Consider the following 25,561-nt stretch of genomic DNA (forward strand, 5'->3'; position numbering starts at 1 on the left):
GGCGTCATAAGCAAACTTGCAACCTGCCTAAACCGACACTCTGTCAAACCGGCACTTTTATTTGGTCCCGAGTGATGCCAGTATTGACAGAGTACACTGTACTTATACCTTTATTATACCACAAGAAGATAGGATATACGTGATCTATTCTGTGAAAAAGTAATTATACTCTGTAACACATGCAGATGGGTACATTGTGACCTGTTCTTCTCAAACACAAGGTGAACCAAGATTTACTCATCGCTGCTGAAAAATATACATAAAGACTTTAATAGAACCAATTAACTCTGTCTAAATTGAAAATAGAGCCCCAGTAGGATGGGAGAGTCCGACCTGGACCAATGTAAAATCTAGACTTGCTTCAGTTGTAACGTGGCTTTTACATCAAAGAGTGAGTGTGTGAGTCAGCTAGGTTTTACGCCGCTTTTAGCAATATTCCACAATATGACGGCAGGGGACCCCAGAAATGGGTTTCACACAATGTACCCACGTGGGGAATCAAAACTGTGTCTTTGGCGTGACGAGCAAATGCTTCAACCACTAGGATACCCCACCACCTCTTTACATCAAAGAAAGTGTTGCATGAAGGGAAAATAATCTCATTCAGAGACTGTAAGAAGACTAATTCAAAATCTTGAGCAGTCAGTATCCTAGACTGACGCTTGGTCCCTGAATATATCTAATTTTCATAGTAGCAAATAAACCCATTTAAGTTGAAAAGGAGACCCAGTGAGTACTAAGGGAAATCTAGCTTGCTTCATTTAGGTCTTTAGCATTGCAGGCAGGGCTAGACTTTACGGAAAATAATGTGGTTCAGGGACTGTGAGACAGACTATCAGTATCCCAACCTTAACTTTCCAGTTTTAGATAATGTCATCTTTTCTTTGGCAGCTACAGACTGTAGTGTCAGTACAGTTGTATTCACACAACTGCAGCGCCAAAACTAAACCGTTAAACCTTGACATTTCATTTTCTTCTGCTGAAGACTTCTTTCTGCAACGACATGCAACTTTCACATAAATCAAGTGCAGTACAGATAGCAGTGCTGGTTTAGACCTTCTAAATCAACTCATGACCACATGGCGATACATATGGTTTCTGAAAAGCAATTAACGTCTTATTTCAGGAACACTGATTAACTTGTGCCAAGTATTGTCCCTGAAATATTTGTGCACTCTTACACTTTGGCAAACTTTCTAAAACAAGATACTTAAAAGACTGTGAACTGACTCACATGAGACAAAGAAATTGACTGTGACTTGTTGCATCCTAAACACTGATTCTGATTATGATGAGATTGATGAGAAACTGAAGCTGTCCTCTAAGATTCTATTCCGCATGTTTACATTTTCAAATAAAACCTTGGTGATTTCTCGTAAACTAATTCTAACGTGGATCTTCATGGGATGATGGTTACATTGTATCACGTGGATCACTATGTAATACCAAGAATGGATTGGTGCTCATGCTATCAACCATTAGTTTGCCATGGACAGACATGATTTACAGGCCATGATATACATTTCATACTACAGTACTGTAAAACAACTCCTCTGACTCATATAGTTCTCTGGGTTAGGATTGGTCTTCAGCAACCCATGATTGTCGCAAGAGTCGACTAACAGGATAGGGTGGTCTGAGGCTCGCTGACTTGGTTAACACATGTCATTATATCCCAATTGCGTAGATCGATGCTCATGCTATTGATCACTGGATTTCTGGTTGAGACTTGATCATTTACATGATAGCTGGAATATTGCCGAGTGAGGCATAAAACAATAAAAATACAATGATTCCCCATTTAGATACATGTCATTGTGACCGCCTCCGTGGTGTAGTGGTTAGAGTGTCCGCACGGAGAGCGGAAGGTCGCGGGTTCGATCCCCGACCGTGTCATACCAAAAGATGTTAAAATATGAGTGTTGGTCCCTGCCTGGCGCTCGGCATTAATGGGTACAACAAGGACTGGTCGGCTCGGAGTCAGTATAATGTGTCTGAGTGGGTTATTCATGCTTCACTGCGGCATGGTATCTCAGTGGGCTAGCACTATAAAACCGCTTAAGTCTGGGCTAGTACAAGCAGGTGCACATACACATACACATGCATGCACGTCGTCATATGAGCGAAATTTTCTCAAGCACGACGTTAAAACCACTTTCACCTCACCTCACATGTCACTGTATAGATGCTCATGATGTTGATCACTGGATTGTTTGGTCCAGACCCAATATTTTACAGACTGATGCCATATAGCTGGAATATTGTTGAGTGCGTCATTAAACAATATACAAACAAATAATCTCCAATAGTTCACATAAATATGACCCACATGTGATAACGACTGAAGCTGTCTTCACATGTAGGCTGACAATGGAAGTGATGACATCTGGATTACCGGGTGTTTCCGTGACACAACATGGCAGTTTTATTCATGTCAGCACATATAATTCATGAACTAACTCAAAAGGCAAGGTTAAAGGCAGAAATAATTTCTTATTCGTGTTCACTCATCTCAGGTTCAAGAACTTATTAACCTAACACGGCTAATGTAAATGGGTAAAAAACTGGCACCTGAATTATATGTTTTCATGGTAGAGGTCAGAGAGCCTGGTGCAGGTGTTCATTTTATATTACACTCAACTTTACCATGTTGGTTTGGGATCAAAAGCAACCATTAACAAGAAAAAATATTTGTAATAAACATTTAAAACTGAAAATGAAATACAGCATAAATTGGTAAATATCTAAATCCCATATAGTGACAGAGTTGGGTTAAAATACCCCTTTGAACGTTCAGTTAAAGGTCACATAAACCCTAGGGGGTAAAAATACATAAATCACTAACTGGCATCGTTATAAATGAAACCCCGTCATTAAAACTACTCATTTCGACCTTTAATTGACTTAAATCGACCTTTTTGACTACAGTGCACAATTCTCACCCGCGAACGAAATTTCAACCAATCAGAGCGGCGTAACTCTGTGACGTCATATGAGGAATAGCTTTGAGGGCCGATGCAGAATTCATCTACATTTTAGGGGTAAATTATCTTGTTTACAGGCTTGTATAAACCTGAAATCGTGACAATTGTTGTGGAAAATGAAAGCTATATGTTCTCACAATCTACTGTCATTTAATTTTGTCTCCTGCTTTGCCTAGTTTCCGAAGTTACAACTTGTTTTCATAGACGCTTCTGTCACAATTGATTGGTGTCGTTAGGCCCTATTTGTATAATGACTGATCCAAATTGATCCCATTTCTGTGTTTTTTTATCTCGATATTTAATCATGTCATGTAAAAATCTGTTTGTATTCTCAAAACAGTGTCGGCCCATAAGTTTTCACATGCAATACAGCAATTAATACTCCCTTGTTGTAACCCGTGTTAGGTGGTATAAACCTACACATGTTATTTGTCATCATTCACTTGATGGTCAGTTAATGAATTTATAACAGGTATAATTAGTGGTAACACACTTAGATTACCCGACAAAGGTTCCCATTTGGCATTTCTTGTGTCTGGAGTAAATATTCAACATTATAAACATCGATCAAAGGATTAACCGATAACACGCTGATTGATTAATTACTTTTATCTTACACAGCGGAATTGTCAAAAGGTAGTGTTTATGTATGTAGATTTACTAATCTATACTGAATACACTCTGCCGTGTCGGTGTCTGCGTAAAAACAACGCCCTTCTTTCAAAGGATTAACCGCAATACATTGATTGATTGCCCATTATTGGCTAACTAAATTACTGTTTTTAATGAAAGGCGGACATTATGCAATTAGTTGCCAGGTGTGCTATCTTGGGTGACCAATGAGACTATACACCAATACCTGAAAAGATTTATCACTTTTTCAGATATTAAACTGTTAAAAGACACATCATTTGGAACAGTTTTGTGGATATTGATGGATACATTCCTCAAACAAGGTAATGGCCTGATATTGTTCCTATAACTTTAATCTGTTTTAATTTTAATATTTGCATTTTGTTTTTATTCATTTGTCGTGAGCATTCAACAGAATCATTGTTTTCGCCGTGAAGTGTAATGAGACAGACAACATACACTAGGGTGTGTGTGCTAATTATGATTCACATTGGCAAACTATAAAATGTCTAGATATTACAGTTCTGTTATAAATTCACTATAAGTATCAGCAGATCGTCAGCTTTTATTTAGTTTCAAAATGCATAAAAGTATGATAATAAACTAATTAGGATTATAAGACCAAATATAAAGACGCATTACTGACTAGTATCTACATACTGGTGAGTGGACATTAACCATGTGAATGTAGCAAGAAATTTATCGCCAAGAGTATTGTGACTTCGACCCCCACCTCGCCTCCGTGGAAGAAATCGTTATGTTATAAGTTGTGTCATGCAAAATCCTTTTGGTTATGATTCCAATACATATTTAACTACGAGTAGAAAGTAGTTTTGATTTTCTAACTTGATGAAAACAAACTATAATCTCATTAATTCTAACAGACTTTACGATTTTCAAAATGGTATACTCTGTCGGGAACATCCGCCAGTCTGTGGATAAATGCTATTTAGGTTTGTTTTCACCGAAGTTACAAAATCAAAACTACTTTCTACTGGTAGTAAAATATGTATTTTATTGATGGCCAATAGGATTTTGCATGACATAGCGATAACATAACAATTTCTCTCCTGGCAGCCAGGTGGGTGTCAATATAATACTACTTACAATATTATTGTTACTCGACCACAACCTCACTTCCGAGGAAGAAATTGTTATGTTACAAGTTGTGTTATGGAAAATCTTTATGGTCATCAATCATATACATATTTTACTATAACTAGTAAGTAGTTTTGATTCTTTAACTTCCGTGGAAGCCGCATCTGAACACAAGTAAGATATCGCTTCAGGCTTCCACAACGCCAGCTTCAAGACTCACAAACATAACCCATTTAGCACTAACTGCGGGTCCTGTGGAAATCTGTGCATGGTGACACCATCACCCGACCCTCTAGGAGCAATTGACGACAAAGCAACGATTCGGCATGTCGCCGCTCATGTCGAGAAATCATCAAAATGATGAGCGTGCTACACACTTTCTATACAACTAACTGAAAATCCTTCCTCATATGACGCCACTGCAGTGCTCTGGCGACAGAGTTACGTAACCTGTCTGTGGTTTCGCTATGGGGCGAGAGGGAAGCAGGCGACTTTTGGCCACTTTTAATCGCCGGGTATTAATTAACCACAAGTTTTAAAGAATAAATTTGGTGTTCCGCATAAGACTAACCACAAATCTTTCATATGTAATGGTTAAAAGAGTAACAAAAAACAAAGTTTAGTGGTTCTTTAAAGGAGTAAAAAAAAAAAATTCACCATACATATATGAAATTCAAATTCAAATATTACCCAATTAATATACAGTGTTTGAGTTGGGTTTTAGTGATGCTTTGAACATTATTGTTTTTAATGAATAAAATGAAATGAATTATATGAAATGGATTGCGAAATATTACCCAAACAATATACTGACTGACTGAGTTTGGTTTTACGCCGATTTTAGCAATATTCTAGCAACATCACGGCGGGGGACACCACAAATGGGCTTCACACATTGTACCCATGTGGGGATTCGAACCCGGGTCTTCGGCGTGACGAGCCAACGCTTTAACCACTAGGCTATCCCACCACCCCCCCAAACAATATACAGTGTTTGAGTTGGGTTTTAGTGATGCTTTGAACATTATTGTATTTAATGAATAAAAAAAGAGCCCTGGAGATGAATTTATCACTACTCTTAGCTCATCTGAAACATCCTTACATAAGACTATTAGAAATGGAATGGAACCCAGGGTTTTGGTGAGACAGGCCAACACTTTATCCAGTAGACTTCCTTACAATCCAGGAAGTCTATAGAAAATGTACATGGTAAAACCAACCACATGGGACAGCGCCGGCTCAAAGAACTGCTTCAAAACGAGCCAACCTTGAACCAGCCTTACAACTCAATTAAATGCCCACCTTCACTAATTGCCCAAGAACAGACATCAATACATTACTCCTAATGATAAAGTCAGGTGCTTATCACATCTAAGTCAATTAATGGCTGGATGGTTTCTTGTGCCACCCATAACCTACACACTCCTCCACCACAGAGCATGCAGCCAGCTGCAGCGTACATAACACTGCCCACTGTATCCCAAGACGTCAGAATCCTGCAGCCAAATTTGGCACGGCACATGGGCAGAATTAGTGGCCAGAGAAGCAGAAAGTAATCTTCCGGCTGACTGGACATCTCTTGGAGTGACCAACAAAGCCAGGAATAACACCCGGTGATAAAGAGTTTATACCCTGTGTGTGGAATACCAGAATGCCAGGAGAAGTGATGGATGACAATAGGCGGCACGATGCTAGCATCAGCATGAAGGTAAGTGCACACAGGTTAAGATAACTGGGGTGTTTGTGTGTGCATGTGTGTGTGTGTGTAGGTGGGTGGGTGGGTGTTCTTTGTGTTCGTCATCATCAGTGATGATGCACATGCGTAACCATTTTGGCATCATGTTTGTATTCAGACCTAAAACTTTACTCTTAGGAAGTAGTTTCTACTTCTACTGCGTTTGTCACATGGTTAATCTTTGTATATAATATTAAACATATGAAAGCTATCAACATATATCCTTATAACTGTCAAGCAATGAAACATATTATTGCTGAATCAGCAGTTTGTTCTGTGGAACTGAGTCTCTGTATATGAGCGCCAACACTTACCAAAACAAACCTTGACAAATTCGTTTTTTGTCAGTAACGCATAATCACCTAAAAGATATCATGAATTCACAATCTAAATTAACCGTATTCCATAATTATGTATATCATAAAAAAGAAATTACATTATTTGTGCAGCAACATGTATTACGAAAAAGAAATGATATCAAATATCTCGGGATAGTTCAAGGCTTGTATTAACGTACACCTCCTCGACAACCATAAACACAATGTAAGTGTCTATGTCATTGGCATGTTGCTTCACAGGAGGTTTATTTATATATGTCAGTCTATCTGTATGGGAATGCAAAGCTTGCCAAGCTTGGGTACTATTTAATGCCCAATCGTCTGACATGGTGAAAGAATAAATAAACATATTGCGATGAAACAACAAATATAGAGCATTTCTCTCACAAATAAACAGAAAAGGTGTTTAATATTTGCGGCAATGTCTGACATGCTCATTGGTCCTAATAGGTGAAGATTTCGTAAGAAGAATATTCATGTAGTTAACCAGTCTGTGAATTTCAAACAATGTGTACCCATCTAAATTTTTTTAGTGAGTGAGTGAGTGAGTTAATATTTATCGTCACATCGGCAATATTTCAGCCATATCGTGACGAGAACATTTTATAATTATCTAAAAAAAATTAAACAGCCATAATTTGGGTAACTATATTATTACCAAAATTTCTATTGGCGTTATTTCATGGAAAGGTTTATCTTAGAACAAAAACTAACTAACATGAGGATCAGTTTCTTTGCTTCTTATAACACAAGTGCTGTGAATGTAACCTGTAAGTAATTGAGTCTGGGCCTGTCATTCCAGTGATTGACATCATGAGCACGGACTACACAGTGGGAGTACAATGACATGCATCAACCTAGACAGCGAGAATACAATGATCTGGTCCTGCAGGGGCGGTGGGGAGCCTAGTGGTAAAGGCGTTCGCTCGTCATGCCTAAGACCCAGGTTCAATTTCCCACATGGGTACAATGTGTGTTTCTAGTGTCCACCACCATGATATTGCTGGAATATTGCTAAAAGCAGCATAAAACCATACTCACTCACTTTAAGATACAGAAATGGCACTTCCCATGTCACAAACTGAGAATGTTTATTCCTCACCCTACTGTATATATATTGGATCACAGATCCACGAAACTAAAGTTGTACATCCAGGTAAGTCTTCACTGAATCCATTTTTTAGTAAAACTGGAAGTTCTATAAAAAAATATACATTTCCCTCATATATCTGATGCAGAAAAAAATATTTAGAAGTCTCTATGGTTTTAGGTCAACCATCAACCAACAAACCTAACTTTCGTTCCAACTTCGTATTTAGAGAAATCGATCAGTCATACATATTCAATGCATAATACATAATTATATCTATAGGGGAATTTCTCCTGGGAATTGATACAATAACATTACTTGAAATATATCTAAATCATTTTCTCTGTATTTTCTGATTATGGTATTTGGCTCTGGTTGATCAAACCAACAGCGTAAAAATCTACAAAATCTTTCACCAATGGTGAAGAGCATGAAGTGCAAAAGTCTATTGCTTGAAATAAATTGGTTTATTGTTTAACACCGCACTCAGCATATTCCAGCTATATGGCGGCAATCTATAAAAAAAATCAAGCCTGGACCAGACAATCCTGTGATCAACATCATGAGCATCGATCTTCGCAATGGGGATACGATGACATGTGTCAACCAAGTCAGCGAGTCTGACCATCCGATCCTGTTAGTCGCCTCTCACGACACGCATGGGTTGCTGAAGATCAATTCTAACCCATATCTTCATGGGTTGCTCTAGATAAACCTCATCACAGGACAGCATTAAACCATTCTTCCAGTATGTTTTACTTTACCATGAGTCATTACTCATCGGAGAAGCAATTTGGAAAGAGCAATGTCAGGCCTACCAAAGAAAACTTTCCCATTGTGCAGAAAAACACAGAAAAGACCACATTAATTAGTGGAAATAGCAACATAAACATAATACCTCGCTACTGAAACAGTAAAAACGGCAACTTTAAATCGCTTACACTGCATCATAAAATGAGGAGCCCGCAACTTCGATTTTGCACATGCGCACATGGAAGAGGAAGTCTCGACCGCATGTTGACATTTTCCAGTTTGGACATTCCTTGTTAACTATTTCAATTGTGTTATTTGGCATGAGTAGCGAGGTAATGTGTTTATGTTGCTATTTCCATGATTAATGTGGGTTTTTCTGCATTTTTCTGCACAGTGGGAAAGTTTTCTTTCGTAGGCCTGAATGGCCTGTTTTTCTTGTTTAACTTGTCAACAGTATTACAACAACATCGTGGTAGCTTGTAAGTCAAATCTACCCCAGACCATCCAGGGGTACAATATGACACTAAATCTACACTCAATTAAAAATATAAATTACAATACTGAAAGAATGAATGTTGTTTCATGCCACAGTTGGCAATATTGCTGTATGCATGATACGTGTAGCCTTATGATCCAGTCTATGACAGACAGACCTGGATCCCGCTCCACAAAGCATTCGTAGAACTACGTCATTCGTAATCTACGATAAACTGTATAATTATGACAGCACATAATGCTACAATTGCTTTGTGGATCTGGGGTTCCTTTTACGAAGCAACCTTTACTAAGGTTAACCTTAACTTCCATTCTTTAACATTGCACTAAGGTTACCTTAGCGACTTACGATCACCTAAGTGCTTTGTGAAAGGAGGCCCAGGGCCCTGGTGGTTAAAACTGATTTGAAGTAAGCCAGTTTTACACATCCCCTGAAATATATGACTAATATTTGGACTAAAGTTTCATGTATGTGGTAAAAAAAAGACAAAAAAAAATAATTCATCTTGCACTTTTGATCATTGAGTGAGTGAGTGAGTATGGTTTTCCGCCACTCTCAGCAATATTCCAGCAATATCACGGCAGGGGACACCAGAAATGGGCTTCACACATACCCATGTGAGGATTGGAACCCGGGTCTTAGGCGTGACGAGCAAATGCATTAACCACTAGGCTACCCCACCGCCCCACTTTTGATTAGTACCGCTACTCATCAGATGAATGAACAACAATTTCAAAGGTCACCATCCTTGATTCCAAAAGACAGTTGTTGTTTTTGTTGGAAGAAAAAGAATTACATGAATCATTCACCATTTCTTAACAAGAGTGGTGATAAATAACATCATTTTTTCATTACACATACCTTACTGAGTTGGTCCAAATTTTTGGCAAAAAGTCATTTTATTCATTATTCTTATTTCAATTGTTTTTGTTGTGTGACAGAATGAGTGAGTGAGTTGAGTTTAACTCTGACAGTCAGTCATGTCAGCTTGATGTGAGATGTAAGCCTAAAGTTAGGCTTTGTTCATTGTTAAAACCTGCACTCAGCAATACAATGGTCTGTGAATAAACAAATCTGGACCACACAATCTAGTGACTGACATAATGAGCACAGATCCCTGCAAATACAATGGAATACAATGACATGCATCAACCAAATTGGCAAACCCTAACGAGTCGAACCCGTTGGTCCCTTTTAAGACAAACATGGGTTTGTGAAGACCTATCCTATCCCAGATCGTCTTCACAGGTTGACAATGCCAGGCAAGTGCGAACCAGTGCCAACAATCTTTTGAAAGTACTCATATTCTAACCCTATTGCGTTAGAAAATTTGGGTAAAATCTGGAGTGCAGTCTCCTTGTTACCTGTTGCCTGTGAATATAGGGATAGACAAAATCAGTCAAAATGTTTACTTTGTCGAAAAATTGAATATTAAGTCAACCGGTAAACTTCAAATTTAATCCCGAAATGTCTAATATATCAGTTTGATAGTGTTATGTCAGTGACTCCAAATAAATGTCATTTGCAATTAAGATTACACTCAGCTTGCTGACTATGAGATGTCTGGGATGAATGCCAGTGAAGACAGAGCGCCTCAGTCTCCAAGGTCGCCACTTAAACTGATATCAGCTACACACATGTACAAACGGTGCATAAAAAGTTCATGCTTGTAACCATGCAACTAGAATCTTTCTCACAATAAATCTGTGAGAAGAGAAAATATTTCCAAAATTATATATTTAAGGTTGTTGTTTTTGTTTTCATAGACAGGCAAATTATTCTTAAAAGAGGAAATGTTTCCACAATTATATATTTAAGCTTGTCGTTTTTGTTTTCAGAGACTAGCATATTATTCTTATAAAAAGATATATTTCCAAAACTATATAATTTAAGCTTGCTGTTTTTGTTTTCATAGACAGGTATATTATTCTTATGCATTAAGTAGAAGACTGTATTTTAGTTGCAAATTTGTAACAAATGCAGAACACTTGGGGCAGTTCATAGTTTTGCATGACGTCGAGGGACATCAAGAATGGGGCTGACATTGGCATCAAATCGAAGTCTTCAGCATGTCATCTTGCAATGCATTAAACATAAAGAAAACACAAGGAACCATCTGACAAAGACAAGAACAGAACTGTTTTCCAGAGGAAGTGATGTTACAATGTACAAATCAATCCCTGCCTGTTGAATCAGTGAAAAAGTTTGTGATATATCTTAAACTTTCACCCAGTTTACCTCCAGATCTCCACATGGACAAAAAAAATAATGGCGACATGTGCAGACTAACATTGATCCCGGAAAATATAGGATTTGAACCCAAAAATGATATATTAAGAAAGATATATCAAAATTGAAAAGAAGCCTTGGTCAGATGGGAGATTCCTATGTTAATATAGACTTACATCACATCGGACTATTGCAGAATAATATAGGCAAGACAGAAGGCCAAATGATTCCGCATCTGGGAGACAGACCGGTCAATGTGTAACATCACTATATGGATTTGACATATGAAACTATATTGCATCTCATACCATAATGGATCCCATCACGTGTGCTGCAGCTGATAATATCAACTAGCAGAACGAATCTTCTGGGTTATATTTGGTTCCAGGTACACATGCTTGTCGTAAGAAGGGATAAAAGGGAACGGGTGGTCAGGCTCTGCAACTTGTTTGATCATCAGTGTACCACAATAGTTTGCTCATTATATCAATCACCGGTATGTTAATTACAGACAGGCTGATTCCATACAGTTGGAATACTGCTTGGTGCAGCATTAAGAAACAAACAAAGCTCTCTGTCTTGGTTGTACCAAAACAAAAATTTACTTTCATTGTTGTTAACTTGTTTGCCTCATCCAGATTTAAATATAATAAAATTAAATAAATGAAAATGGAAAAAAAATTGGAACATATGAAAACGCAAAATACTTCAAAACCCGTGAAGATCCAGATTAGAATTGGTTTTCAGTAACCCATGTTGTAATAGGTGACTAACGTGATCAGGTGGTCAAGCTCACTGATTTGGTTGACACATGTCATCATATCCAAATTGCATAGATCAATGCTCATGATGCTGATCACCGCATTGTCTGGTCCACACACGTTTATTTACAGACCACTGCCATATATCTGGAAGAATGCTGAGTGCGGTGATAACAAACAAACAAACAAACAAAAATACATGTAAATGAACAGATGGAAATGAACAAGGGAACACATGAAAATACAAGTGCTCCTATATTCTTTCCAGGTTTCTTTGCATGCTTTGTATTGCGCTGTGGATGAAAATGTGTAAACATATAAAGAAACACTTATACTTTCATTTGATTCCATCTGTATTCACTTGGGCCCCGTTCCTCAAAGCGATCGTAGTGTTAAGGTGATCGTAACTCCCATACTTTAACATAGACTTACGACAGTTGTAGTGCTAAGGTGATCGTAACTCCCATACTTTAACATTGACTTTGACAGTCGTAGCACTAAGGTGATCGTAACTCCCATACTTAAACATAGACTAACGACAGTTGTAGCACTAAGGGGATCGTAACTCCCATACTTTAACATAAACTTACGACAGTTGTAGCACTAAGGTGATCGTAACTCCCATACTTTAACATAAACTTACGACAGTCGTAGCACTAAGGTGATCGTAACTCCCATACTTTAACATAGACTAATGACAGTTGTAGCACTAAGGTGATCGTAACTCCCATACTTTAACATAGACTAACGACAGTTGTAGCACTAAGGTGATCGTAACTCCCATACTTTAACATAGACTAACGACAGTTGTAGCACTAAGGTGATCGTAACTCCCATACTTTAACATTGACTTATCACAAGCGTAGCTTTACGATCGGTTTAAGGAACAGGGCTTTACTCATTAACCATGGCATATTATCTTGGAGAGTTCCCAGAATCCCATGGCAAGGTCAAACCATTCATTGCACCTCATGTCAGAAACACCGACATATCAGTTACAAGAACACATGCTGTTTCCTAAAAACAGTACAGCACATATTAAATATGGCAGCATGAAGTGCAGGGAGTCAATTAATGTGAAGGTGGAGATATTCTTGAATGACATTTTATTGTCTTATCCAAATGATAATTGCAATCTAGGGATTTACTATTTGTAGGCAATTTGGGGAGGAGGAAATTTATCACAAAATATGTGTTCGATTCTGAAAGAGTTGTGTGGAAAGTGGTAGCATTATTGTAAGTAAAACAGTTACTAGGACAGAGAGCAATTTGGAGCTGTTCCTTTTCATCACGATAAGTTACAATTGTTTTCAAACAGTAAGTGAGTGAGTTGGGTTTGACACTTACTTTTCAAGCTGGATCATTTTCATATGAGTGAGTGAGTTTAGTTTTACACTGCTTTTAGCAAAATTCCAGTAATATCACGGCAGGGGACACCAGAAATGTCGACACAGACAGTGACTGATGAGAACAGACTTTGTTACAAAAAATGAAAATGTCATTAAACTTTGGTTTAGGTGGAGTGGTGCATCTTGGGTACCACCTGGGGGACAGCCTTGACCTTACTGTACATTTAGTACATCAAGTTCCATAGGCTGGAGTCAAGTATTGACAAACATCTTTTAAGTACAGTAATAATTATCTCATCTTACAGAAAACGTATCTACAAGACATCATTACTTTAAGGGCCCTAAGATGTCCTGTAGGAACCCTTGAAATCAATTATTGGGCCCAATGGACTCAGAAGCCCAAAGTCAAACATTCCATGACTATTACATATAATTAACCAAACATTAAAACCAATATTGTAAAAATTAACATCTCTTAAACATCAAAAGAAATACTTTTGTATGGAGATTTATATACTGTGTATGTTTTACATGTCTATGATAAATACAAGGATGATCCATTTGAGTCATTTCCTCGGCTTTGTTGGCAAACTCGACAAGGGATGAGTGGCGTGGGGCAGAATGGTGGCAATGATAGTTCTGTTGAATGAAGATTCCTACTAGCTCAGATGACAGCAAGACTCAGCTTGCTCTAGTCAGTGTATTAGCGTGGGCCGCAGAATCCCTGCCTGTTTGAAGTTCACTATGATAGCAAACCTAACCTTCTAAACGCCAGGCGGGAATTTGGGGTACCTTTGGTGCTTATTGGAAGCAAGACCAGTCTCAAGTGCTACTTCGGTTGTGTTGAACATGTGAAGACTATTTGTTACGTGGTCCATGGATGCGAGTAGATGCGTGTTGGATTTTACCCAAAAAATTGGATTCTATCTGTGCAATTATGGTAAGTAAATACATGTGTATCGTCTTTCTTTGACGATTTGTCATTTACATTGTTTTGTCATGTGTGTGACATCTCATTGATATAATTACTAGGATTTTGTTAGTATTGATTCTCTTTGTGAAATCATCTATCTTATAATGGTGTATGTACAACAGATATTGATAATGATATGTGCCACATACTGTATTGAAAATACATTTTGATATATATTTAACTTTCATTATTATGCATATTAAACTAATTTAAAGCGGTTTGAGCACAATTCTATATAAATTCTGTTACATTAGATATACGTAATTTTTCAACCTTTTTGAACAAAAAATATTATGATGATGAACCATCAGTTATTACTGAAGGTCAAACAGGTGGTATAAAAGATCACACATCATATGAGGGTTTTATCTGAAGTCAATAGAATGTCAACAAAAGGCCATGAGTCAGGGCATGATGGTGCTGTCATATTACAAAGTTCAAATGAATGTCGAGCAAATTCTTAGTCATGATAACATAACACTCAAGCCACTGGTTAAGAACACAAAATATTTTTTTTGATCACTGATACCAGAAAAAATCTGTTTATCATAGATAGGAATGGATATAAGCTTACACAATTATCTGTAATACTTTCACGGAGCTTGGCTGTTGTTAGCATGTTTGTTTGTTGTCTAACCCCATACTCAGCATTATTCCAGCCATAATGGCGGCAGTCTGTATGTAATGGAGTCTTGGCCTGACAATCCAGTGATCAACAGCGTGAGCAATTGGATACGATGACATACGTGGCAACCAAGTCAGCTAACCTGACCATCTCATCCCATTAGTCACCTCCTACGACAAGAATGGGTTAGACCAATTTCAACCCGGATGTTCACGGGTATGGAGCATGGTTGAGAAAATCGTATTTTGTATAATCCTGTCATAAATCCCCCTACTGTCTAGTTTAACATCTTAAGTCAGGGAATGTAGTATTTTTGTGCTTTCAGCAATATTCCAGCAATATTTACACAATAGGGTACACAATAAATGGTCTTCACACCTTCTACCCATGGGGTATTGAACCTGGTCCTTCACTGTGACCAGCAAGCACCTTATCCACTAGGCTACCTCACTTTCCAGTTTAGACACATATATATACAATGGTGGTATTCAGTGAGCTGTATAATGTACAGCTAAGTCTACAATGTAGGGCACTGTTAGATGAGTAAGACAAAGCTACATAGAATCAACACCATTGTCTTCACAGCAGCAAAACATGGTGATCAGCTATAAGAAACACATTAGGTTCTGTGAAGAATTCACATTCTCCTCTTTCAAATCTCAAGGGAGTCACTTAAAACTGATATTTTTAAATTTCACTTCCTGTTTGAGTGCAAATGATTAACAAAGTAAGCCAACTGATGCATACATCTAAGTAGCTGAGGAGGAAATTCTATATCTCATCTTTTCCTGCCCACTTAATAGCTGGATTGATAATATCAATTGACATATATTTGATGCTTATCTATCTGCAATTATCAATCATAATACATAGCTTCATAACTTTATCAATAATGTATTAAAATATGACATTAAGAAATGTCCTTTCACAAATTCATGTCTTTTTAGAGACATTCGTTCAGGACATTATCATGAACACATTAGTCTTTTATGGCAGGAATATACCCTGTTTATATATTACCCAGCAACCTTAGCTGCATGTCATAACAGAGATCAAGATATTCTACGACCGTATATTACTTTAGTCAAAGTTTGAGGACCCAAAAAAGCAGTCTGTACAAGGGGGTCGGCTTATCTAGAGGTTACACTTTCATCGAACATTATATTTGGTAAGAAAACAACATTGTATCGCTTCGAGTGAACGAACAAGAGAAAACAACTTTGTCAGTGAAGATGTCAAATTTGCAATTAAACATCACTCGACAAGATTATGTACCTTCTCAGTTTTAATTTGTTTTTGCTAGGCATTGTATTATATGCAGGGATTAAGATTACCATGTGTATATTTGTCTTGTACACAGAGACGGAAATAGCAATCAGCTGTGCACACGTTCCCCGGTGATTTCGTTAAAACATACCCAATTACATAACGAAATGAATCTCAAAAGATGCCAAGGACCACCTGATTCTTTAACATTAAAGGGACCGCCTCCGTGGTGTAGTGGTTAGAGCGTCCGCCCGGAGAGCGGAAGGTCGCGGGTTCGATCCCCGACCGCGTCATACCAAAAGATGTTAAAATATGGTACTTGTTGGTCCCTGTCTGGCGTTCGGCATTAATGGGTACAAGAAGGACTGGTCGGCTCGGAGTCAGTATAATGTGTCTGAGTGGGGTATTCATGCTTCACTGCGGCATGGTATCTCACTGGGCTAGCACTATAAAATCAGCTTCAGTCTGGGCTAGTACAAGCAGCCGCACATACACATACACACGCATGCACGTCGTCATATGAGCGAAATATTCTCAAGCACGACGTTAAACCCAATTTCACCTCACCTTTAACATTAAAGAACTGAGTTGTCCTCCTGTATGTGGTATACTGACCTTAGTATTGAAAGATTATCATAATTGGGCATGAAGGGCCAAAAAATGGCAAAGAGAATATTGACTAAACTGATGTCACATGTTATGAAATGAGCTTCTTAGCTTGTAATACTGAAATTTTGGTAACAATCTTGTTCCAGCTTTTGATCGCTCTTGGATTGTCTGGTCCAATCAATTTTTATATAGCTGGAATATTGCTGAGTGTGGCATTAAATGACAAACAAACAATATTTGATCGTGCCCTTCCACACTGAGGTTAAAAACCTTTTGAAGGACATCCATGGGTAATTAATTCTCAAGAGAAACTAGTCAGCTCATAAGGATATAACTGTAAAACCACAAGTCACTGAACTTGTTTCTAAAATATTTTGTATAAATATAGCAGTGAGTGAGTGAGTGAGTTTAGTTTTATGCCACTTTTAGCAATATTCCAGCAATATCACGGCAGGGGACACCACAAATGGGCTTCACACATTGTACCCGTGTGGGGAATCGAACCAGGTTCTTCAGCGTGACGAGCGAACGCTTTAACCATTAGGCTACCCCACCGCCCCTATAAATATAGCAAGCCCTCTGTGCATACTGGACAGAAGAGTTCATTTTGATTTGCACTGGTGATGTTTTGGAAGCACATGCCTGTCATGCTCTTCATAACACCACATGGATGTAGTCAGCTGATGTGGTATCCCTGATAGCTGGTAGCCAGTAGCTTGAACCCTCCTGCCAGGGCATTCCTTCATCTGGCATGTGTCATCCATACCCACCATTACATGCTCCCTCCCACAAACGCATTGCCTGAATACTGATGAGATTTCCTGAGTGAGCAAGATTTGCAGGAGGTCATCTGACCGTGGTCAGAGTCAAGTAGCTTACAGCTGTACCTCGGTCAAGAATGTTGTCTCTATTACAAAACCTATGGTATATATTTCATCAAACAAACATCTTATTCCATTGCTATCCCCTGTCCAGCTCCTGAAGTTATGAGTGAGCGGGTGAGTTTGGTTTTAACCCGCTTTTAGCAACATTCCAGCAATAACATGGCTGGGGACACCAGAAATGGGCTTCACACATTGTATTTATGTGGGGAATTGAACCCAGATTTTTGGCATGACAAGCAAACACTTTAACCACTAGGCTACCCCACTGCCCCTGAAGTTAAGAGAGGGTTAGTTTAGAAATAGAATTATTTTCATTATCCTTTTTGAATAACTCCATCGTATTATCCTCACAAATAACTCTAAAATATTTTGTGAATTATAAGTTAACCAAAAACTGATTTCCCATGGTGATTCTGGAGGAGTATGGGACAGTTCCACTTCCTCATCTGTGTCAGAAGATTCTGGGACAGAATGGTTTGACAGGACCCCTTGGATTTTACCACTTGTGGATTTGGGAGGAGCATGACTTGATAGAATCTATAGCTTATCTTCCCATGAGGAGTCTGGGATAGAATGGGTTATTTCCCATATTACCATATAAGTAGTCTCTCGTACAGACCCTGAAACAAATATATCCAAGAAAGCCCACACAAGTCTAGAAAATGTGGCAAGTCTAGATTTCCTCAGCTTTTAGGACAGTGGTTGGAGTGTTGGCTTGTCAGGGCTGTTGGTTCCTGGTGGTGGGGTAGGGTAGTAGTTGGAGTGTTGGCTTGTCAGGGATGTTGGTTAGGCTCCTTTTTATTATATATATTTTTTTTTTACTATAAACTTTTTTCAGTAAAATATGTTCATTTCAGAGACTAGTTGTTATTCTACCATATAAGGCACATGTGGTTGCAGAAACCCTTGCTTGTCTCTCCATAAGGATTGACAATGAAGGTTGACAATTCCATCTGCTTGTCTCCCTTGGTTTACAATGCCTGTGGCATGTTTCCCCTTCGGATTCTGGGACACTTCAGGTTGACAATTCTATCTGATTGCCTTCCTATGGAGATTCTAGGTCATATGAAGCTGGTGTAACACCTGCCTGTCAACCTGAGGGGGTTGTGGAGATAGATAGTGCTTGTTGTTTGTGTTCCTGTGAGATTCCCAAACATCGCTGATGGGATCCTTGGGTAAATGACGTTGGCAGTAGCCCTTGCTTGTCTTCCTCTTCAAGGATTCTTGGACAGAATGGGTTGACACAAAACCCAGCTTGTCACGCAGAGGGGATTATGGGAGGAATAGTTGACAATACCCAATGCTTGTCTCTCGATAAAGACAAAGCAAGGATCCCTTGCCATCCTCCTTAAGAGGATTCTGAACAGAAATTAAGTTGGCCATGCCATTTGCTTGTCTTTCCATAAGGTTTTCATGCCAGATGAGGTACCAAGCACCAGTTGCATGTCTCCCATGTGATTCTGGATCAGAATATGTTGTTAATACCTTGTGTTGGGAATCGGAAACCAAATCCACTATTGATTATTAAAGGACTTGTGGTGAACAATTATCGATTATAATCGAAATATATACATTTTTAAAGAACATTCCAACATGCAGCCGCCAGTCTCTGGAACAACTTGCCCACTCACATCAAGAATGCTGAATCTTTGGACACATTTAAATCGTCTCTAAAAACCCACTTTTTACGTCTTGCCTTTTACTAGACTTTCTATGTTCACTTGTCTCTCTGTAAATACTTTTAACTATTTTTCTCCTATAGTATTGTAGTACCATCAGCGGTATTAGTACCTGGATGTAGTGCTATATAAATACCCACATTATTATCATTATTATAAATCACCAATTTTAAGGGTTTTCCACCAGGTTTTGTCTAATAAATGTGTTTTATAACTCATATATAATACTGTCATGCAATGAAATGCATGCATTGTTAGATCAAGGTTGGATTTATTTACATCGGCGGGGGGTTCTTAAAAAAAATATATAAAAAATTGTTACAGTAATATTTCGTGATGAATACGAAACTTTACTTTACGCTGTTGTTTGTGAATATTCAATGAATATTCAATTTAATGGTCAGTTTACTTCATTCATACATTCATACTAAAACAACAAAATTCCGATTAAGCGAAAATATGTTGTTTTACAATCGATAATTATATTTAATCCTCCTTTCGATCGATTTTCGATCATCGGAACATCACTAATAATACCCCACTAACATACAAAGGATTAGCCTCACGAATGGGATTTTGAAAGTAACAAGGATAATCCATGTCAGATAAGCTACCAATGCTTAGCACCAGCTGCTTGTCTCCCCTTTGGGATTGGTATTTTGAAGCAGGTACCAGGATGGCAGCTCCATCTGCATGCCCAGCTGAAAAGGCACCATGGTTGACCATGGTCTACCATGGCTTACCACGGTAAACCATGGTATTACCATGGTTTACCATGCTAAACCGTGGTCACTAACATTTCTCCCCATGGTAGACCATGGTAGACCATGGTCACCATGGTATACCACAGCAGACCATGGTCATTATAGACCATGGTCACCAGAAACCATGGTAGACCATGGTCACCAACATTTCTCCCCATGGTATACCATGGTGACCATGGTCATTCTAGACCATGGTCACCAGAAACCAGGGTAGACCATGGTCATCTTAAACAAAACTATGGTAGACCATGGTGTTGTTCTCATACAAAGTAATGGTTGACCATGGTCATCACAGACAAATCTATGGTAGACCATGGTCATCACAGACCAATTTTACATTTCAAACTGTGATAAATAAAAAAATTAAAATTGAAATCCTGACTGTTTCATGACATTGTGTTTCATTTATGAATAACAAAATAGCGGGAGCATTCAATGAAGTGTTACACAGGCATTATACTAATAGCATTACAAAGGACGTGTGTAAAACATCTCAGATGTTTTTACGTCTGTGTGCATTAAACAACTAAAATTGAACACTTCACTCGGTGAGAGACAAGTAAAAATGAAGTGTGTTTTAATGAAAAATACAAGAACACAATGTCATAAAAACAATTATCAGCGGGAACAGTTCACGTAATTTAACTTTCTCATTGTTGCTACAGAAACACACACACAAATAAGGAACAAAGGGCGTCTTATACACTTGAAAATCAAAACAAAATTAACCCTCCGTACATTTGAAAATAAAATAATTTTGCCCCAGCCCTTTGCTAAAGTTGTCCATTAAACTCTGTAAACCCGTCTCTCGTGGTCTTACTAGTTTTGTGCCTGGTTGCCTTTAGTTTTTGATTTTTCAAAAAAAATACAGCAACAACATAAACAATGCTGCGACAGAAGGCGAAACAATATTCTGTGCCTAACACGATCCGTTTAGAAACATAGACAGTTCTGCGTAAAACTTACCTTCTGTCAATAACAGCGTAACCAATTAGTGCTGGAAGATTTTTAATTCTCTTTCTTTTCATATTTACTCCATAAAATAAAATTTGAAAGTACAATGTCAAAATCGTCTCATTTCATTGAATTTCTCCGTGAGTGATCACGATCGGCAAACGATGCCTAAAACTTGTTATAAGCACGTCTTTCGCGCAATGTTAATGGTGAAGCTCCGATTTTAGAACACATTTCACTGTCACTTCCTGTTCAGCACGTGCAATATGACCCGGAAGAGATTACATCAAAGTAGATTAATGAAATTTAAATTATTGCGGGGATATGTGCAAAAACTATTCTTCCACGTTATGACCCGGCGAAGGAACGTGTGCACTGAATATCTTTTTTTGCGATTCCGCCGTTGACAATATTATTGTTTATGAATTCTAATTTTGATGTTGATGCCTTGATATTGTAATTCTTGCCTTTATTTGTTAATAAGATGGAAATTATCCACTGTTGACTACGTAGTGTTGTTATGAAGTACCCACGATCGCGTGATTGCAAACACGGCCACGCCCTTCGTGCTTACGTAATCTTATTGCGACTTCAAGAGCGGATAGCACTAATCATACAGCCTTTTACATACATAGTTACGATACATCCCTGGTCGTACTAATTAATTTTCTTTTCTAAAAAATATGTTTCAACTTCCAACTTCGCACCATTCGGGACAAGCCGAATGGAGATAGTACGATCTGAGGAGACACGCGACCGCTTCCGTTTCAAGACGACCGATGCCATAGCTGCTACTTGTCGCGTAGACATTTGTGAGTAGCGCCAAAACCAGTGATAGGCTGAGAAACACAACTTTGTCAACACTGGCAATAGACTACAACGATCAAGCGAAGAATATCCCTAATATATTAGCAATGGCGGATTTCGAGGATAATCCAGCGATGGATATGTCAAGAACTCATGATAAAGGAATAGACTAGATTTAGTGCCGATGGATACATCTCAAGTTGAATTCCAGTGGACATAAGCATGGCGGTAAGTAAATAACAGCAATATTGAAATTATTTTGAGTGCAGATATATTGAAATTGTTTTGATGTTCGGGAATACGCACATACTAAGCGTATGTGGCGTGAAGTAAACAACAGTTTTGAGGAGAATGACGGAAAGAGCGATATAAGATATAGCAGTGTTCATTTTATAAACAATGTACTTCCCTCAAGCGGAAAGTCAGTGTTAATTTGGGTTTTGTGCAATATATTCTACATATCTATGTTAACACACGACCAATATCTAACGGTACTTTTTAAAAAAACAAAACCGTTATGACTTTTTTAGTTAAGTTATCAGTGATCGAATGGTGTCAAAGTTCACGGGGCTTGTAGAGGTCAGCCTGAAAGATTCAGTTTGTTTGCTTAGATTACACAGACAGCAAAATAAATTCAAAGGGTCATAAAAAGGGAGATAATTGCTACAGGCACGTTTATGGATATTTCATTTTTCTTTTCTATCGTATTTGTATTCAGTTTTGGAATAACTACTGACTGTAAACCAAAATGACTGTGCCAAAGCGCTTAGCTATTCACTTAACGGAAATAGATTCATTACAGTAAGATACGTTTTTCTATGTTATGATATGTTGATTATTATAAATAATGGGGAATGTAAACATTTCAGAATATTATATTTGGTCATGAATGTAGACTAGTGATTTAGAAGCCAATTTGGTGTTTTAATTTCTAATACATGTTGTGTTACTTGGCATAGACTCTTCATATTACAAAAATATTTTAAAGTCATCTGCCATCAGTGTAAAGAAATTATTTTGAACAATATAATTAGAGTCTGGTGAAAAATATTTGCAATATGTTAAAATACATAACATTTTGAGCAACTGTAAATATATATTTAAAAAAAAAACAACAACACTTGTTTGATATTTGCTTAAGACTGTTTGAAATAGAATGATTGTGATTAAATGTTGGTGTGTTTTCAGATTTCGACTGGACGATTCTGAAGAAATGGTCCTAATGTTGAAACACTGAAGATAAAGTTCTACAAGATGAGTTTATTCCTGTGCGGGCGTTTGCTCATCACACTGAAGACTTGGGTTCGATTCCTCGCATGGGTACAATGTGTGTAGCCCCTTAGGTGTCCCTCGGTGTGATATTGCTGGAACATTGCTAAAAGTGGTGTAAAACTAAACTCACTCACTCAATATCCCTGAACCAATGTGGACATTTTCGGTGATGTCACCACTGCTCTTTCCGAAGGTTCTTCAGACTTGTGTATATCCTGTTTCTTCTGAGAGAAATTGTGATGCCCCTTGTACAACTTCCAGGTAGATGATTTTGGGCCCTGTTGTAATTTCTCTGTTGGTTGTGACTCTCATTTATTATGTCTACTTCTAAACCATATAGACTAAAGTGATTTCTCTTTCTGAAATTGTATATTACTGCATGAAATGGTGTTCTGAATTGGTTAATTTTCCTGGATATAGACTGACATCCAAGCTGCCCTAAAGATGTTTTTAGAATAAAATAATAGATAAGAATATCCTCTGAAAAATGATGAACATGTCCACATGCCATTTGTCCCTAGCAGCATTACTGGATATGTAATTCTAGTTTGCTTTAGACTTGTACTTGTTGCACAGAATATCCCTCAATCCCTGTGAGTTTCCCAACAACTGTCCTCAAGTTGTCTTTCATTTAAATCTGTCAGTGTCAGCAATAAAATGTGTCTTTATAATTTGAACAGTTTGTTTTCAGTGCATGAGTTTGTTTAATGTTAATTCTTCAATACCCAATATTCTAATTGATCTCTATGCCATGGTGTATGTGACTACAATGTATATATTGTGGTATGGCGCGGTTGGTTTCTTACCATAGTCTAAATAATGGTATTCTAATGTGCCATCTACCGAACAGGGTATACTGACCATGGTCTCAGTTTTTTCAGTAGTACACCATGGTACACCATGGTCTCTTTTACCATGGTAATCCATGGTATACCATGGTTGACCATGGTACACCATGGTCTCTTTTTACCATGGTAGACCATGGTCTTATCTTACCATGGTAAACTGTGGTGCCATTTACCGCACGTGGTTAAACCATGATAGACCATGGTCTTTTTTTACCATGGTAGACCATGGTATACCATAGTCTCTTTTGACCATGGTACACCATGGTCTTTTTTTCACCATGGTAGACCATGGTCTCTTTTGACCATGGTAAACTGTGGTGCCATTTACCGGATGTGGTAAGCCATGATACACCATGGTCAACCATGGTCTGTGAACCATGGTCTACCATGGTATACCATGGTCTTTTCCTGCTCATTTCAGCTGGGAGTCTCCACAAGAGAGCTCCATGGTAGAGCTGCGCAGCCTTATCTTCAGTGACAGCAAAATGAAAGACTGGGTAACATTTACAGACCTGGGTGATCGCTATCAGTATATCCTAAAGGATGGTTTGATTGCTTATTGCTTATTTAACTAAACACTGGCTCAGCTTTCATTATTTACTGGCTGGAAAAGCTGGAATATTGCCGACTGGCAAGACACATGTACAGTTACGACTTTCCTTCTGACGTCCTGATAATTATGTTTACCAGCTTCACTAGTAATAGAAACAATCACCTTTAATTAGCATAGTAATGAAGTCCTATTCGTTCTCGAACAAAAAAAACTTACACAAAACGGACAGAAATAGATTACAGTCTGCTTCAGCTTCTTTAGACAAGTAACCAGTGAAAATGTGATTTCACTTCTGTTAGCACTTAATACAAGCTATAACATGGCTTGAATCAATAAGAATCCATGTTATTCTGTGGAGAATTGAAATCAGAGAGTTGCTGTGATGAGTAACTGCTAAAACCCAGGGCCTAGATTTTCGAAGTGAGACTCTTTGCGCTGTGCCGTAAGTATATGTTAATGTTTGGCACTTAAGACTAGCTTAACACTAAGAGAGCTTTGAAAATCTAGGCCCATGCTGTTGTACCACTCAAAGAGGCAACAACAAAACATTAAGAAACTAGCCTGAATTATTTGAAGCCTTTTCCATTCAATGTACAGTACTAAGTAGCATATTAAAAACAATAACAATTTTCTTATCACAAAAAAGTGTTGACTTGAAAATGGAAATAATCATATGATCATAATTTTAACCTACATTTGTAGATTTCTAAAACGAAAATAGATTCTTTAAACCTGTTATATATTTCAGAACATTATATTTTCGCCACGAAGATTCGGGTAAGAATTGGTCTTCAGCAGCCCATGCTTATCGTAAGAGGCGACTAACAGGATCGGGTGGTCAGGCTAGCTGACTTGATTGAC

General features: G+C 38.0%; 2 protein-coding genes across 2 annotated transcripts in view; one reads left to right on the top strand and one right to left on the bottom strand.

Annotated features, from left to right (window-relative positions):
* LOC124275635 (zinc transporter ZIP13-like) overlaps nucleotides 1–25,561 on the bottom strand; it is an 80,390-nt gene that overhangs the window by 28,904 nt on the left and 25,925 nt on the right. The window lies entirely within an intron of this gene.
* LOC124275634 (F-box/LRR-repeat protein 7-like) overlaps nucleotides 6,146–25,561 on the top strand; it is a 62,035-nt gene continuing 42,619 nt past the window's right edge. Inside the window, 1 exon segment of the mRNA XM_046711242.1 lies at nucleotides 6,146–6,423. Coding sequence (XP_046567198.1) covers nucleotides 6,367–6,423 — 57 coding nt within the window. The 5' untranslated portion in view covers nucleotides 6,146–6,366.

Source organism: Haliotis rubra, unplaced genomic scaffold (assembly GCF_003918875.1).
Source record: "Haliotis rubra isolate DU_JTF1 unplaced genomic scaffold, ASM391887v1 Scf200, whole genome shotgun sequence".
Classification (NCBI taxonomy): domain Eukaryota; kingdom Metazoa; phylum Mollusca; class Gastropoda; order Lepetellida; family Haliotidae; genus Haliotis; species Haliotis rubra.